Source organism: Rhinopithecus roxellana, chromosome 18 (genome assembly GCF_007565055.1).
Source record: "Rhinopithecus roxellana isolate Shanxi Qingling chromosome 18, ASM756505v1, whole genome shotgun sequence".
Classification (NCBI taxonomy): Eukaryota; Metazoa; Chordata; class Mammalia; order Primates; family Cercopithecidae; genus Rhinopithecus; species Rhinopithecus roxellana.
The window spans coordinates 92,763,043-92,779,796 of record NC_044566.1 but is presented as its reverse complement, the minus strand read 5'-3'; the positions used below and the strand labels follow the sequence as shown (position 1 = coordinate 92,779,796).

The window sequence follows — 16,754 nt, the reverse complement described above, 5'->3', positions numbered from 1 at the left end:
GAAGATCAGGAAGATAGCGTCACCTCTGCAGTGAGATGAGTTCCAGCTCCGTTCCGACTGCTTACTGTAGGTGTGAAGTCTGCATTTGTTGTTCATTCATTCAATATATATTTATTAGCCTCGTATATGGTATGTGCTTATATGGGCACTGGTCATAGAAAGAGGAAACTGAATGGTTCACTTAACTCTTAAAATTGTCTTTTCGTCTATCAGGGATGTGTGAATAGTATTGATGTAAAGCACTTGGCACATAGTAGGTTCACCTCTTTTTTTTCTTTTCTTCTCTTTTTTTTTTTTTTTTGAGATGGAGTATCGCTCTGTCACCCAGACTGAAGTACAGTGGTGCAATCTCGGCTTACTGCAACCTTCTCCCATGTTCCAGCAATTTTCGTGCCTCTGCCTCCTGAGTAGCTGGGATTACAGGCGTGTGCCACCACACCTGGCTAAATTTTTTTATTTTTAGTAGAGATGGGGTTTCATCATGTTGACCAGGCTGGTCTCAAACTCCTGACCTCAAGTGATTCTCCTGTCTTGACCTCCCAAAGTGCTGGGATGACAGGCGTGAATCACCACACCCATCCAGGTTCACCTCTTGAGTAGAGTGCTGAGATGCTTTCTCACATGAAATTGGTTTCTAGTAATAATAGAGGGTTTCTTTTTTTTTGCTAGTTACTATATTTATATTAGTTATTATATATATTAATATATATATATTAAAAATATATATTTTTTTGCTAGTTACTATTTTTGCTAGTTATTATATTTATCTTATAAAGTCTTGGTTCTTACAAAATCATAATTTGTTTTCAAAAATATATATTTTAAACTCCTAATAAGATCTTTATTTAGTGTCACATTTATTTTATGAAGGGTAGATGCTTATTTTAGTGATAATTTGTCATTAAAATTATGTCAAAATGTCTTAAAATGTTGTTGAAACTGTAAACAAACTCATAACACACACAAAGCTAATTATGGATGCCATCTGTTTATTTTTACAAAGCTTTTTTTTTAAGACTATGGCATTGTCTGCTTATAATAAGCTTCAAGATTATTATAATGACTAAGTCCTATCCTTCAATTAGTGTAGTTGAAGATGGGAAGATAATTTGTTTGTTCACTGACCTTTTCCTGTGTCAGAGTGTATGAAATATGACATGTCATGATAAAGAAACTATTGTGAAGTGCATTTAGAAGATACTTAGTTTTTATGAGAAAAAAATGGCATCAAAGCAGCGCATGTGGCCAAAGTTTTGTTTAAATTCTTAGAACTTATTCAAGGTTTTAGATGAAAGGTAGATAATTCACTCTTTTCCATTGACTTAAGTGGAATTAAATTCTTAATTCTTAAATTCTTTTTTTTTTTTTTTGAGACGGAGTCTAGCTCTGTCGCCCAGGCTGGAGTGCAGTGGCGCGATCTCGGCTCACTGCAAGTTCTGCCTCCCGGGTTTATGCCATTCTCCTGCCTCAGCCTCCCGAGTAGCTGGGACTACAGGTGCCCGCCACCTCGCCCAGCTAGTTTTTTGTATTTTTTAGTAGAGACGGGGTAGACCAGGATGGTCTTGATCTCCTGACCTCGTGATCCACCCGTCTCGGCCTCCCAAAGTGCTAGGATTACAGGCTTGAGCCACCGCGCCCGGCCAATTCTTAAATTCTTAAATTCTTAACTCAAGGTTAAGAATTTCTAAGTGATCCACCAAGTTTATGTTGACATGTATCCCTGTTTGTGTATCTGTAAGTCAGCACATGTTTTTGTACATACATATCTCTTGTGTTAGTGCAGAAGGCCAGGTACTTGCATGACAGCATCAGCCCAAGTAGTTATCAGCAGTTTGCTGAGAGAGCAGAGCGATCACACTGGCTCCGTTTTGCAATTGTGCCTACTAAGCATTACCCAAGTCAGTGTGGAGGGAAAGCAACCTGAAGGATCCATCTGCTCCCTTCTGCTACGCTGCCTTGATGCAAGATTACACTAATCTGGCTGCTTGTCAGGACGGGTTAGTGAAAGCATGCAAGTGGGTGAGACTTAGGGTGGACTAGTGCTTTGGAAAATCGTAAGCTGCCCCTCTAGATGCCATGTTAAGTGCAGCAGAATAGGTTGATTATCAGCCACATCGAAGATTGCAGTGAAATAAATGTATAGTTTTTTGGTTAAAAATTAGTTTCAAAACTAAAATTCTTAAATATTGTTGGACCACAAATAAATCAAAATTGAGAAAAATAATACAGATAGTTTACAAATACTTTTAGGCATTAGTTTTTTTTTTTATGATTTGTGTATTGTGTTCATTCTTTCATGTTATTCCCCTAGCTCAAGCGTTTTAGTCAAGTATGTTTAAATGTTACATCTAATTAACTTCATTTTACCCAAAAACTTTTGTGATTTTTCTTGTTTCTATTTATTTATCTTTTTCTACACCTACTGACTGGCAGACCTTGGCTTTGCAGGTTGAGCATCCTGTCACAGAATGCATTACTGGCCTGGACCTAGTCCAAGAAATGATCCGTGTTGCTAAGGGCTACCCTCTCAGACACAAACAAGCTGATATTCCCATCAACGGCTGGGCAGTTGAATGTCGGGTTTATGCTGAGGTAAAAATGAATAGTGTTGGGAGGAAGGGTGGTGGTTGTGTCCAGAGTCATAAGACCTGGTATAGCCAAACAATGAGGTAAAGTTAGGGTTTTATAACGTTGCCAACTATTGGATTGTGTAATCCATAATTAAACCAGAAAAATATTAGATAATTTTGACCTAATTCCAGATAGTTTTAAATAATTGGGTTTAGTTAATTGTCATGTATTCGTAGATGGGGAAATAAATAGCTACCAATCCTTTAAGAGGCAACAAAGCATTAGTTAAATATTCTTGAGCTTGAATGGACCATGGTTTTTGTTTTGTTTGCATTTTCTTTGTTTATTTTCAAACAACACTAAGAAGTAACATTTATTTCCACGGGTTTTTTTTTTTTTAAATGCCCACCTTGGGTACACATTAGTTGTTGATCGGATACTTAAAATTTTTCCCAACATTGTTTTTTGTATAATTTTCTCCTTTATTATTATATGAAAATAACAATCAAAATTTAAATTGTAAAGCTTTAAGTAAAACTTGTACTCTTAATTTATAATTTTAATTATGGGTTTTACTCATAAACTCTCAGTTCAGTACTTTTAAATGCGTTTTTCAAATGACTAAAACAAGAATGCAAGGTAACATTTGTACTATTTTTACTTTTCGACAGCAAAAATGTCTGTCAAGATTAAAAATAAATCAATGTCTGTTTAAGAATACTGAAAGCTGGTTTGAAATATTTTTCAAGGAGTTCAAAAATATGTTTTGGCATGACTGTATTGCTCTTGCTTTTTTCATATTTTAAGTAGTATTGCTTTCATTCTTATGACATTGAACCTATTTATTCTGATGATCTAAGATATTTACAAATGAAGTACATATCTAGTAGCATGTGCAAAGTTTTTTTTTTTTTCAGGTCTTTATTTGAAGAACCCAAATTCTCAAGTTTTACCATATGTGAGCTGTTTGAGAAGTAAGAAAAACAGATATCTTCAGTGTACCACATTTGTTGTTCTAAACTTGAGTATGTTTTGATGTAGGGCCTAGGTTATTTTATTTTTTGCCCAAGGCATTCTAAGAAGTTTTATAAAATGTTGGAATTTTACCAATTTCAATAAAGTATGAACAAGGTCAGGCTAAATTCTGCTTACAGTTCTGTTTGATTTTTAAGTACATTCTAAGTTGTCTAGAGTAAAAGACAATAATATTCTGAAATCTGTGATTTGGTAAATACCATATGTCGAAAATAGACCTATAAATGGTTCTTCATTGTGTAAATATTTAACCTTACTTGTGCTGATTTATATTTCAAAGACTGTGCTTCCTTTCCTTTGAACTTTCAGGACCCCTACAAGTCTTTTGGTTTACCATCTATTGGGAGATTGTCTCAGTACCAAGAACCATTACATCTACCTGGTGTAAGTCATTAAGCTGTAATACCAGCTGAGGGGTTACACTCGTGATTTATGTCATGCTTTTATGTTAAAGCATGTCAACACCCAAGGGTGTAAATTGAAGGACAAGTGAAATTCGTGGGAATCATGGTTTTTGTGTTGAAAACAAATTTTTTTCAGTATTTTGCGGTATTCAAGAAAGTCAGGAGCCACTGGACAGGGGAAGCCTGGAGACATCTGATGATATAAATGATAGCTTACAGTGTTCCCAATTCTTTTGAAAATTATAGTAAAAAAGACTGTGAATCCTAAGGATGAGAAATGATGTTTTGTATTACAATTTAATCTTTTCAATAAATCTAATCCAACCCTGCTATGTAGTCACTTGTCAAGAAATTCAAGCACAAAATCAGTTCCTTAATTGAAATTTAAGGAAATTGAATTGATTAAGGCAAATGAAGTGTGTCTCAGTCTATTAAACCTCATGGACTTTAAGGAGTGCATATTATTTATATCAGTTGAAGAAAAGTGACCACTGTCCATTTTATTCCATAGCTCTTCTATATTTAATAGCTATTTTAAAAATAGTTTTTGTTGCAAAAAAAGAACAAGGACATACCCTTTTTCTTAATCAAGGTAATAAGCGCATATGTATATGACATTATGTTAGCTAGTAGATGACAAGGCTGTACCATCTGTGAATATTCAAATTATTCATTTTGATTACTGGCATGAAGATGGTGAAAGATTACAGGAAGAATTCTAAATCTGAAGATGTTATTGGATATATGATTTATTTCACTTTTTAAATTGTTTTTGCCCATGTGCTTTCTAAAGGGACTTGACCCCTTCTAGGCTTGGAGACTCCATGCTGTGTTCAAAGCCAGAAGGCAGACAAAAAATTGTAAAGATTTAACAGGCATTATGTGACGTTAAATAGCAGATGAGAAAACAAGTATCGTAGGGACATATCTAAATACTTCTTTAATCAAACAAAATAAGTATTAAATAAGAATTCAGAATGATTAGTCGTTAGAAGTTTTCACCATGTTGTAATAGCTAACAAGATGTCAAACATTTTGCCCTTGCAAGTTTTTGCAATTTGCAATTTTCAAACGTGAGACCTGTTGAAAGTGCAAGTGATAATGGACAAACTATACCCCCTACAGTCTTCATCCCACCAAATCTTTCTTCAATTAATGCTGCAGCAGGAGTTTTATGTAATAACATTTGCAGTTGTGAGCCATCCATAGAAAGAAAAAACAATTAAAATGCCTTAAATGTTCTGCTTACTGCTGTTATTTGCTTGTGTGAATGTTGCATGTCAGCTAAATGGACCAAGGAATAGATAAAGTGATTGGGTGCAGGAGAGTGCACACTAAGCTTTGTCTATCATTATTGCTGGGAGCAATCAAATTGATGTCAGCAGGACAGTAGATGCGTTGACAGCTGTAATTATGTATCTCCATGGTGATCACTTTTGGCCTGTCATGGAGGCCCACGAGTCCCCTCCCTTGGAAGCATTTAATCAGATTGGGCTGTCACTTGTCAGGTAGACATGGTGGGCTGGGAGTTGTGCTTAGGGGGAGAGGTGAATTGAGAATGAAGGGTGGGAGACGTCTGATAGTTTCGCAGGGTCCACTGTGGTACTGAGGACAGAAATTTTAATTATGCGAGAGGTTTCTGAGCAATGGTTTGAGAATCTCATACAGAGGTGCTTGGGTGTTTTGTTGTGGTGGTTACTGTTTGTTTTTCTTCCTTGCCTTATTAAAACTAGAGCAGTCAGTTTACCTTAGAAAACAATTTTTGGCTCTTACCATTTTTGGTCACGAAACTGCATACTTAAGAGCTAACTTATGGTTTGTGCTTTTCACATGCTTCATTAAGCCTGACATTTATTAATATGGCAGAGGTGAAGATTTCCTTTTTTATTTTTGATCATCATCTTTTGTAAATTTGTTATTTTCAGACCACAATTTTGTTCTGCTCAGAAATTTGGTTCTGATTTCATTTGACTTTTTTCTTAAAGCTTTCAGTGCAAATTTGTATAGCCTTTCATGGAGGAATGGAGACTTGATCTGACTTCACATTGGTTATTAAGAAATAAAAATATAGCTGATTATTACTTGGAAAAAACAGCATAAATAGTAAATTATAAATCAGAGTTTTCATACTGCGGTACAGTTTTTAATTGAAAATACTGATTTGCTTCTACAAAGATACATGTTGATTATATATATCTTGATTTTATCCTGTGTAATTTAAAGTTAAGATGACATAACTTCTGTGATCATAATATTAGTAAATAACAAAGACAGTTACATTTAAGAGCTCTGGGTAACACCTTATAGGATGATAGTATTCAAGGCAACAGAAGTTTTAAGTAAGGAACTATAGAAGAATGTAATAAATATTCTTTATTGTCTACGTTATTTTATTTGTGGGTTGAACATGTAATTTCCTCCTAGCTTTGTAGCAGTTTGTGTAGCAAATGATAGCATGTAGTTAAAGTCAGAAGTTTTAGAACTCATATAAGTCTTATTTGATAGAATGTAGTTAAAGTCAGAAGTTTTAGAACTTGTATCAGTCTTATTTTTAAACACAGCGTTAGCAAGCATGCTATGGTTTTAAAGATGACATAGTGGTCAAATTAGCTCTTTCACTTTTTGGTATTAAAATTAAGAAAATGAAAACTCACAGATATCTTTTCTGTTATGTAACCTGATTACTAGTTGCCATTTTGGGGCTATTTAATGTGGGGAAAAGGTAGATTGTTATTTTATTGCTTTTAAAGCTGCTCCATTAATTTTTTTCTAGTTTTTGTCAGCACTGTGAATTTCATAGAACATCAGTTTATGTCCTGAAATATGTTTTCAGAAAATAGAAAGCCAAGTATATTTCGTAAGTGTGCTGAATGATTTTTGTTTAAAATTAAGATTTTTGTATATGAATGTGAATACGAGTACAGATATCTGTATTTTTGTTTGTGCTTGCAAATACAGAAATAAAAGCCCCTCAGGTATGTTATAGTGTTCCTTTTACAACCTTACAAAGAGAATAATAGTAGTGTGAATTTTAAGAAAATGAAACTATAGCTTGTCTTCTGATGTCACCGTATAATAAAGCCATCATTATACCCTCATGTGGATATCCTAGACAAGAGGTTCTACATGTGGTCCCTTGATAATTGCCTAAATTAAAATATTAAAGGCCTAACAGCCGCTGTGTTGACCTTTTTCTGCCTTGCTGCAGACAGATGAGCTGCTGTTTATTAGGAAGGCTTCTTCCCACAGGTGGAAGGCTACGTGAGCTTCCGCTCTTCTCTTCCCACCCCTTTACAATGTTGGGCATCAAAGTCCTGCTGTTCCAGTAGCTTTGATTCAGTTCCTCCGTCCTCAAGACCCCTAGGATGTGCCTGACGGTCTGAAGTATTTTGATTAGCTTTTAAATACTTCAGATTCCAAAACTTCTTTCAAATAATTTAATAAATATTCTGTCCTCAGTAACTGCTCATTTTTAAAGTTTTGCATGGCTAACCTCCGTGCCTTGCTGCTGGTGTCAAACTGGGAAATGAAAACAAGAATCAGCGATGTACTAACTCACTCGTTGGCTGGTTAACAGCAATCAGCCTCTTCAAAAGAATATTTTGAACTTGTGCTATCCCCCTACCCCACACCCCATGAAAATCACAAAATCAGAACTCTAATTGGGGCTTTACAAAGCAAAGCCATAGGAAAAGCTGTGTAAACATTAAAGCCTCAGGGGACCAACAGTAACAGAAAAATAGTGTTTTACAGTGGAGAGGGTGAGGCAAAAAAGGAAAGTGTTACAGACATGAAAGGCTCAGGCCCACGTTCCTATGGAGCTGAGGAGCAGGCTTGACTAGGGGCCTCACTGGCGGGCCTAGAAGGGTCCGGTGGGGAGTGCAGTTAGCAAGGGCATCGTCCACGCCATGCTTCAGCTGGAAGACACCGTCAGAGAGCCACAGCATCCTGGCATAGTGATGTAGGAAGTCTTCCATTTTTTTTTTTTTTTGCTATTTCTTAGTTTCTTCATTCAGTGGCAGACCAAAAAATGTGTTGCATTGCGTATTAACGGATCAAGATTTTAGGTTGTTTTCCTATTTTCCAGAACTTAAAATGTTATTTGAGACTGAAATTCTCTATCCATTTTCTCCATGGAAATGAAATTTGTGATTACAAAAAAAATCTGCACAATATGAATTACTTTTCTTTTTTTCTTTTTTTCTCCCAGGTCCGAGTTGACAGTGGCATCCAACCAGGAAGTGATATTAGCATTTATTATGATCCTATGATTTCAAAAGTTAGTTTAATTTCTTAATGGATTATTTGATTTCTTCTGAAAAATCAGTGATTTTAAAAAGTCTGGACTGGGCCTTTATCTGCATCATATGCTATAAACAACTAATTATGCACTGATGTAATGCGAAAGCAGAGCAGTTTTTTCTCTTGAGAGAAAGTTCAGCATTATGTTAGTTTGCAGTACTTCTCCTCCCCAACTAAGTCATATCACCACCATCACACACACATGTATGAATGGTAGTAATAATAAACTATTATTATTTTATTGATGCCACCCTAACTCATCTCAGTGAGAAGGAATTAAGGGTTTTTTTTGGCCATTGGCAGAAATTACCTGACATGAAAGTATGAATGAATGGCAAGAGTTGGGCTGATAGGCAGTGTTTGTTAGAGTATTTTTTGATCTTTTCTCTTCAGTTTTTACAAATTACCAATTATGTAAGTAGATTTGATGTAAGAGTATAAGATTCGTTTTGCCCACCTGTCTTTTTGAAGTTTGACTTTCCAGAATAAATGAATTGAATTTTTGGATCTTTAACCTTGAATTTTTGCATCTTTAAATGCTTAAAACCTTATAAAATTTAAAATGTTGTAACAATTAAGATTGTGGATTTTATTTTTATTTTATTATTATTTTTTTGAGATGGAGTCTCACTCTGTCCCCCAGGCTGGAGTGTAGTGGCACGATCTCAGCTCACCGCAAGCTCCGCCCCCCACCCCGGGTTCAAGCGATTCTCCTGCCCCAGCCTCCCGAGTAGCTGGGACTATAGGCTTGTGCCACCAAGCCCAGCTAATTTTTTTACTTTTAGTAGAGACGGGGTTTCACCTTGTTAGCCAGGATGGTCTCCATCTCCTGACCTCGTGATCTGCCTGCCTCGGCCTCCCAAAGTGCTGGAATTACAGGCGTGAGCCACCGCGCCCGGCCAGATTGTGGATTTTTTATTTTGAAAATCTGTGTTCTCTGAAGTGATACATCTGTATTGAGGAATGATTTCTTTATTGAACCCTGTTTCTCAAGATGGCTTTTCCCCAAGTGTCCTTTTTAATGTTGTAGTTGCAGTAAACAAACCATTTTTTATCTTTCTTTTTTCAGTTAAGGTTTTAGTGCTTTTTTTTTTTTTTTTTTTTTTTTTTTTTTTTTTTTGATAATAGAGTCTCACTTTTTCACCCAGGCTGGAGTACAGTATCACTATCTTGGCTCAGTGCAGCCTCGACCTCCCAGGCTCAAGCGATCCACCCGCCTCAGCCACCCAAGTAGCTGGGACTACAGGCGTGTACTACCATGCCGGGCTATTTTTTTTATATCTTTTGTAGAAATGGGGTTTCATCATGTTGCCCAGGCTGGTCTTGAATTCCTGATCTCAAGCAATCCACCCACCTCGGCCTCCCAAAATGCTGGGATTACAAGCATGAACCACCGTGCCTGGCCTAAGTTATTAGTAGTATTAAAGTTTAGGTCTTTTGTTTATTAGAGAACCACCATTTAATTTAAAAATAAAACTATGTAAAAATATTGTAGGTTGATTTTTAAATATTCAATTTTTAGATGAATGTTTTTCTCTTCAGAAAAATGGCCTACAAATTAATTTTCAAATTTGCTTGATATTGAAGAGCTAGTAAAACCTACTAAAATAAAGACAATCTATAGATTGACCAAAATAACTGTCAGAAAAATCTTTATGAATAGTTAAGGTCTTATTTCATTGCTAAATTGTAGAGATATGTATAAGTAGGCACTAAATCATGTAGAATGGTAAGACTTTTCTGTTTTTTTGATTTCTGAAAAAGTACCGTTTGCTTCTGTATATATTATGTGTAAAACTGCGAATGATTTCTAAGATAGTCGTCTTCTTTCTTTATACTTTTATTTTTGAGACTTCACTTTTTTTGTTAGTTATGAAAGCGTTAAGGGCTGGACGCAGTGGCTCATGCCTATAATCCCAGCACTTTGGGAGGCTGAGGTGGGTGGATCACCTGAGGTCAGGAGTATGAGACCAGCCAGGCCAACATGGCAAAACCCTATCACTACTAAAAATACAAAAAAATTGACTGGGCGTGGCTACACATGCCTGAAATCCCAGCTTCTCAAGAGGCCGAGGCGAGAGGATCGCTTGAACCTGGGAGACGGAGGTTGCAGTGAGCCGAGATTGCGCCGCTGCCCTCCAGCCTGGGCAACAGAGCAAGACTCCATCTCAAAAATAAAAAATAAAAAGTAAAGAAACTGTTAGCTATTCAGGGTATCAAACTTGGAAACCACAGAAAAATAGGGAAAAAATGTCTTATCTAATCCTCACCACTACCCTAGATGTTCAAATCCTATCTCAAATATTCACATTTAGCTGTATCTCCTTTTAAATTTTTTCTATACTTTTGTTACATTTTTGTTTTTGTAAAATCACTCTTTACTATGATAATGAAATGGAGAAAAGTCTGAAATAGCTTGATTCTAATATTTATATACTTAAAAAATCATAATTGACATATTGAAAACTGAACTATCATAAAATTTCAAGATATATTTAGATATCTGTTATGAAATATTTTAATTTTTACTAAAATGAATCATTTAACATTGTTCTAAATATATATATATATATTGAGTTTTTGTTTGCTTGTTTTTAGCTAATCACATATGGCTCTGATAGAACTGAGGCACTGGAGAGAATGGCAGATGCACTGGATAACTATGTTATTCGAGGTAAAAACAAAGATTTGCACTCGTTGGTTATTATATATGGCGTCCAGTTCCAGAGAACAGCCTCGGTTTACCAATGAGAATATGGCAGGGCACATTTGCTCACTGTGTGCTTAAAGAGAAATAAGAAAAGCTTCCATCCATCCAACCACCATACTAAGTATAGGGGTTTCATTTTCCTTGGCAGTCCTATACTTTACATCTACTTCTTAAGTTATTAAACTTACAATGTATGTAAGTTTACCTCTTTCCTAGGTGAGCATCTAATATTTTGTGGGTACAATTATGTATTGTGTGTGAAATGAGAGCCTTCAAAGTAAAGAACCACTGACCAGTGCAGTTTGAAAGCAATTTTGCTAGATTATTGTGTATGAAGTGTTTGTTGCTGTTGTTGTTTTAAAGTAGAAAACTTGAAAATGTATGGTGATAGAAAGTGTAATGACCTACATTTGACTAATTTGGGGAAAGAGGGAATAGCTCTTTGCCTCTGTGATTAGAACACATTACAGACTGTCTTCTAGGAAGTGCAGTTTTGTTACCTCCTGTTCATATATGATAGTTCTAATGCCTGACAAAATGCGAGACTACCGGCCTTTAGCATGTATAGTGATAAATGAATTAGAAGCAGCCATTACATTGAAATAATCAAAGTACAGTTATGCTTATACCCCTTAAGGAATTAAATTACATTCTATATTTTAGCAGCTTTCCATTAATAATGAAACGCTTACTTTAGTGCAACGTAAATCTTTATCTTCAGAATAACAGGCTTTAACACCAGACTTAAAGCGTAAAGCATAAGTTCACACTGAATTGTGAAAGAATAGTGGGTCAGAGAGCATTTCATAGGGAAGACTGGCTTCTGCATAGTTTTGTCCTTTTCTAGTGGCTCTCTGGATGTAGCAGTAGGCTGGTAGGCTAGATTTGGAGGCTGAAGTGGTACAATAGTAGTGAAATAAGACTGCACAGTCCCCTTCAGGACCAAATGGAACTTTTATGAAGGTTTTGAAAGTCCTCTTTTTGCAGTAGACAACTTTTAGGTACCCAGGAAATGGACTGAAGCTTTGTGTGAAAAAGAAAAAGTGCTTTATTTTCAGGGCACATCCTTCTCCGAGATAGGAAGCCCAGCTAAGCAAAGGAGCATGTCAGGCCTTTGCTTTACCTCCCTGACTGAGTACCTTTGTGTAGTGAACCATTTGTATAACTGTACAGTAGTACCCAGGGTAATTAGTGACTGTATTTTCACATCTACCCTGCTTATTTTTATCTAATAATATTGAATTACATCATGTAATCCACACTTGCCCTTGCCTTTTCTCTTTGAGTTTTTCCCTGTTAGATCAAGAGGCTGTCTTCCTTCCCATCCCCCACCGCCAACCCCCCCCCCAACCCCTTTTTTTGAGATGGAGTCTCACTCTGTTGCCCAGGCTGGAGTGCAGTGGTGCAATCTCGGCTCACTGCAGCCTCCATCTCCCGGGTTAAAGCAATTCTTCTTCCTCAGCCTCCCCTCTTCCCTTTTAGCATTATCTTTTTTTCTTTCCATTTGTTAACTAACAAGTGATGGAGATTCTAATTAATCTTGTGTGCTAGTGATTCATCCTTGTGAACTAAAGAAAAATAATAAGGTTTTGGCTGGGCGCGGTGGCTTACACATGTAATCCCAGCACTTTGCGAGGCTGAGGCGGGTGGATCACTTCAGGTTAGGAGTTCGAGACCAGCCTGGTCAACATGGAGCAACCCCATCTCTACAAAAATACAAAAAAATTAGCTGGGTGTGGTGGCGCATGCCTGTATTCCCAGCTACTCAGGAGGGTGAGACAGGAGAAGCACTTGAACCCAGGAGGCAGAGGTTGCAGTGAGCCAAGATTGTGCCATTGCACTCCAGCCTGGGTGACAGAGCCAGACTTCACCTCAAAAAAACAAAAAATGAAAAATGAAAAATAATAAGCTTTCAAGTGAGCCTAGGTGTAACTTAAAAGAAAATCAGCAACATTAATATCCACAGCATCTAAAAACTGGAAAAATCCCCTTCACATTCTTTCTAGCTCATTTTCTACTTTTTTTTTTTTTTTTAAGCCTTGATTATGGAGTATTTTCTGACTTCGTAACTTTGCTGTTTTCACTGTTTCAAGCAAATGCGTATTTTCTCTATATACCCAACATATGTATTTCTCTGTATAACCAGTACATGATGGTTACATAGGCCTTGAGGAGGGCGTCTTTTTTCTTACAGGAGTAACATTGCTGTGGAGAGGTCTTTAGTGCGCATTTGGGACACACGTTCAGTTTATTTGAGTTTTTCTATGTTTATCTATATATGTGAGTTTAGATAGACATAAATAAGTTACTTGGGAAGATTATTCCTAGAGGACATTAAAGTATTTGTAAGCACATTCTATGGGAATTTTCTTCCTTTTTGTCTCTGCATTTTTATTGTGGTAATTGAAATACTGGATTTTGGTTAATTTAAGTTGTACTCTAATGTGCTTGAACAGGAAATCCATGAATTTGAGAGTCTGAGTAAGAATATTTTGTCAGAACACATCTCTGTTAAACTTTGATATAATACGACATAGTGGCGTGGCATGGCATCTGGGCAGTTTGTCAAAATATTAGATTAGTTTTGGTCCAAACTAGAAGTTATTTATCTACTCCATCTGGCTTCTGAAAGGAGTATTCTTTCATATTTACATGAATACCCTGTCATGTTTTATACTTAAATGGACATTTTTCCACTAATTTGCTTACTATACTTTATATATATAGGTTCACCAGTTACTAGTTTTTAAGTGACTAAAATACAAAATAGGCTTGCCATTATTCTCCTAACTTTATACATGTCACATGGAAAAAATGTGTTTCGTTGTATAGGTAGATTTTTCTAGGCTTAGTCTGAAATTTTGCCTTTGAATTACTGTGATGTAGTAGACAGAAACCAGACAAAGCTGGGTTCATAGCCCCTGTCCCTGATGGCCAGGCACAGTGGCTCACACTTGTAATCCTAGCACTTTGGGAGGCTGAGGCAGGTGGATCGTGAGGTCAGGAGTTCGAGACCAGCCTGGTGAAGATGGTGAAACCCTATCTCTACTAAAAATACAAAAATTAGCCAGGTGTGGTGGTGTATGTCTGTAATCCCAGCCACTCGGGAGGCTGAGGCAGAAAATTGCTTGAATCCGGGAGGCGGAGGTTGCAGTGAGCCAAGATTGCACCACTGCACTCCAGCCTAGGCAACAGAGTGAGAGTCCATCTCAACAACAACAACAAAAAATTAAAGAAAAAAAAAATTATGTGATTTTTGTCAAATGACTTTGTCTCTCTGAATCTCATACTCCACATTTGAAAAATGGAGTGATAGTCTCTGCCGTATAAATTACTGGTGAGGATTAACTGAGGTTAAGTATATAAAGGGCTTGGCACCACACTGGCTTATGTTGTTCAATAACTTTAGTTCTCATCCTTTATTCCTCTCTCCTCACACTTATAAAACCATATATTTAAAAATCAAGGCCAGGCGTGGTGGTTCACGCCTGTAATCTCAGCACTTTGGGAGGCTGAGGAGGGCAGATCACTTGAGGTCAGGAGCTCAAGACCAGCCTGGCCAACATGACGGAACCCTGTCTCTAGTAAAAATACAAAAATTAGCCAGGCATGGTGGTGGGCGCTTGTAGTCCCAGCTACTCAGGAGGCTGAGGCAGGAGAATCGCTTGAACCCAGGAGGTGGGGGTTGCAGTGAGCTGAGATCACGCTATTGCACTCCAGCCTGGGCAACAGTGTAAGACTCTGTCTCCAAAAAAATAAAAATAAAAATTATGTGTTATAAATCACATTATCAATCCATTAGTCATATGAAATTTACTAAACCAAAGATAAACAATATTGAAAGACGATTTTAGGTAATTTCTAATACTGTGTGCTGAAGTTATATGCTTTCATTGCACCCTGTTCGAACACTTCTGCAGAACATTTACCATCACTGTAAAATTAAAGTATTAATTGTGTACTTAACTGTGAAATGTTGGGTTATCCTATAAGAATATTAGGCACATGAGGACACTGATGATCTTTATCTTGTTTGCATGGGTATTACTGGTGCTTAGCAGTGTCTGACACACGCTAGATGATTAATAAATGTTTGTTGGATGAATGAATGAGTGAGTGAGTGATACTATCCCTGATTTCAAGGAGTTACTAATATACTTGGTGTGCAGTTAGAATGGCAATCATTAAGAAGTCAGGAAACAACAGGTGTTGGAGAGGATGTGGAGAAATAGGAACACTTTTACACCGTTGGTGGGATTGTAAACTAGTTCAACCATTATGGAAAACAGTATGGCAATTCCTCAAGGATCTAGAACTAGATGTACCATATGACCCAGCCATCCCACTACTGGGTATATACCCAAAGGATTATAAATTATTCTACTACAAAGACACATGCACACGTATGTTTATTGCGGCACTATTCACAATAGCAAAGACTTGGAATCAACCCAAATGTCCATCTGTGACAGACTGGATTAAGAAAATGTGGCACATATACACCACGGAATACTATGCAGCCATAAAAAAGGATGAGTTTGCGTCCTTTGTAGGGACATGGATGCAGCTGGAAACCATCATTCTTAGCAAACTATCACAAGAAGAGAAAACCAAACACCACATGTTCTCACTCATAGGTGGGAACTGAACAATGAGATCACTTGGACTCGGGAAGGGGAACATCACACACTGGGGCCTATCATGGGGAGGGGGGAGGAGGGAGGGATTGCATTGGGGAGTTATACATGATATAAATGATGAATTGATGGGTGCTGATGAGTTGATGGGTGCAGTACACCAACATGGCACAAGTATACATATGTAACAAACCTGCACATTATGCACATGTACCCTAGAACTTAAAGTATAATAAAAAAAATATATATATATATACTTGGTGTGAAAAACATATGAAAAGATAAGTATAATACTAATGTAGCTTCATAGGTGCCACAATAGGGGATTGAAAAAGTGTAGTGGGAGTTTAAGAAAGAAGCTAGCATATCTTGCTTTTCTTACTTCTCTTGGTCCTTTGAAAGTAAAGAATACTGCTTTAGGACTCATAGGTGTCTCTGTATCTCTTGTCGAGAGTACCTCACTTTGTTCTGCCTTCAAATGATCCTCAGAGTGGCAGCATTTTTAAAAAGACTGGTAATGTCCTGTGTAAGTGACCTAAAGGGGATGGACACACTCAAGCAGCTTTGCAGTATCACTTGTTATAGTATTTTGGGAAAATAATCTGGTGTTAGATGTTAAAATAAAAGTACATGCCCTCTAACTCAGCTGTTCATCTTTTGTAAATCTTTCCTATAGAGTTAAAAAACTGAATTATGAGCTTGTTCACCATGACATTTACAACAACATTGTTTGTAGTAGCCGAAATGCTGATCAGCCACAGTGTCCACTAAATGGATGAATGACTGAGTAAATTACAATGCATTATTACTGTAAAATACCACGTAGCTGTGACTTAAAGACCTGTCCATATGGATTGTTAAAGTAGAAAAGCAATTTGCAGTCAAGTGATATTCTCATATCACTTGAACCATCTTCTCATCCTAAAATATTTTAAATTGTGTTGGATGAGCACAGAGAAAGGTGTGGACATCTACATATCACAATGATTTCTTTTTTTAAGGTCAAAGGATTTATCAAAGAGGGGTTTTTCTTGACACATTTCTCTTAGACTTTTTAATTTTAGGTATTTTCAAACCTATAGAAAAGTTGAATGA

The 16,754-nt window shown here is 36.8% G+C and overlaps 1 protein-coding gene across 4 annotated transcripts in view; it reads left to right on the top strand.

Moving 5' to 3' along the window:
* PCCA (propionyl-CoA carboxylase subunit alpha) overlaps positions 1-16,754 on the top strand; it is a 450,132-nt gene that overhangs the window by 211,826 nt on the left and 221,552 nt on the right. For 3 of the 4 annotated variants that reach the window (XM_030921950.1, XM_010368513.2, XM_030921951.1), the window contains 4 exons: positions 2,449-2,592; positions 3,916-3,990; positions 8,221-8,289; positions 10,911-10,986. In XM_030921950.1, coding sequence (XP_030777810.1) covers positions 2,449-2,592; positions 3,916-3,990; positions 8,221-8,289; positions 10,911-10,986 — 364 coding nt within the window. The remainder of the gene's footprint in view (positions 1-2,448; positions 2,593-3,915; positions 3,991-8,220; positions 8,290-10,910; positions 10,987-16,754) is intronic. The other variant, XM_030921949.1, reaches the window with a different exon arrangement.